Source organism: Penaeus monodon, chromosome 29 (assembly GCF_015228065.2).
Source record: "Penaeus monodon isolate SGIC_2016 chromosome 29, NSTDA_Pmon_1, whole genome shotgun sequence".
NCBI lineage: Eukaryota > Metazoa > Arthropoda > Malacostraca > Decapoda > Penaeidae > Penaeus > Penaeus monodon.
The window spans coordinates 31388058-31388507 of record NC_051414.1 but is presented as its reverse complement, the minus strand read 5'-3'; the positions used below and the strand labels follow the sequence as shown (position 1 = coordinate 31388507).

At 48.0% G+C, this 450-nt stretch overlaps 1 protein-coding gene across 1 annotated transcript in view; it reads right to left on the bottom strand.

Annotated features, from left to right (window-relative positions):
* The window catches only part of LOC119591672 (uncharacterized histidine-rich protein DDB_G0274557-like), a gene marked incomplete in the record, with an annotated part of 615 nt that extends 300 nt beyond the window's left edge, over positions 1 to 315 (bottom strand). Inside the window, 2 exon segments of the mRNA XM_037940423.1 lie at positions 1 to 138; positions 263 to 315. Coding sequence (XP_037796351.1) covers positions 1 to 138; positions 263 to 271 — 147 coding nt within the window.
* Between the last annotated feature and the right edge of the window lie 135 nt (positions 316 to 450).

Here is a 450-nt window from a genome sequence, read left to right as displayed (position 1 = left end):
CCTGCGTCTAAAGAACCAGGGGTCAGCCGCGGGGTCAGGGTCAGCCACGGGGTCAGCAACAGGGAAGGGGTCAGGCATGGCACGAGCTGAACCCAGGAGGCCAGAGAGGGCCACAACTAAGGCCATCAACATTGAAATCTGTAAAATGGTACAGCAGTGTTAAATGATTCGTTGGAAATATGCAGACACATTCAGTAATAATCCTTTGACAGAAGAAACCAAAAAATTACTTCTAGATACATAAGAAGTATCCTCGACTCACCAGCTTCATCTTGGGGACGAGAGATAGAGTCTTTTTTGTGTCTCTGAGAAGGACAATATGGCTTTCCTGCGTCTGGTGCGCCTTATATATACCCCAGGCGTGGAAGGGGGAGAGGAGGCGGTGTGGGAATTCCTTCTTCGCGGGGAACTACCTCTCCAGCTATATATTCTAAATTTTCATTATCCTAT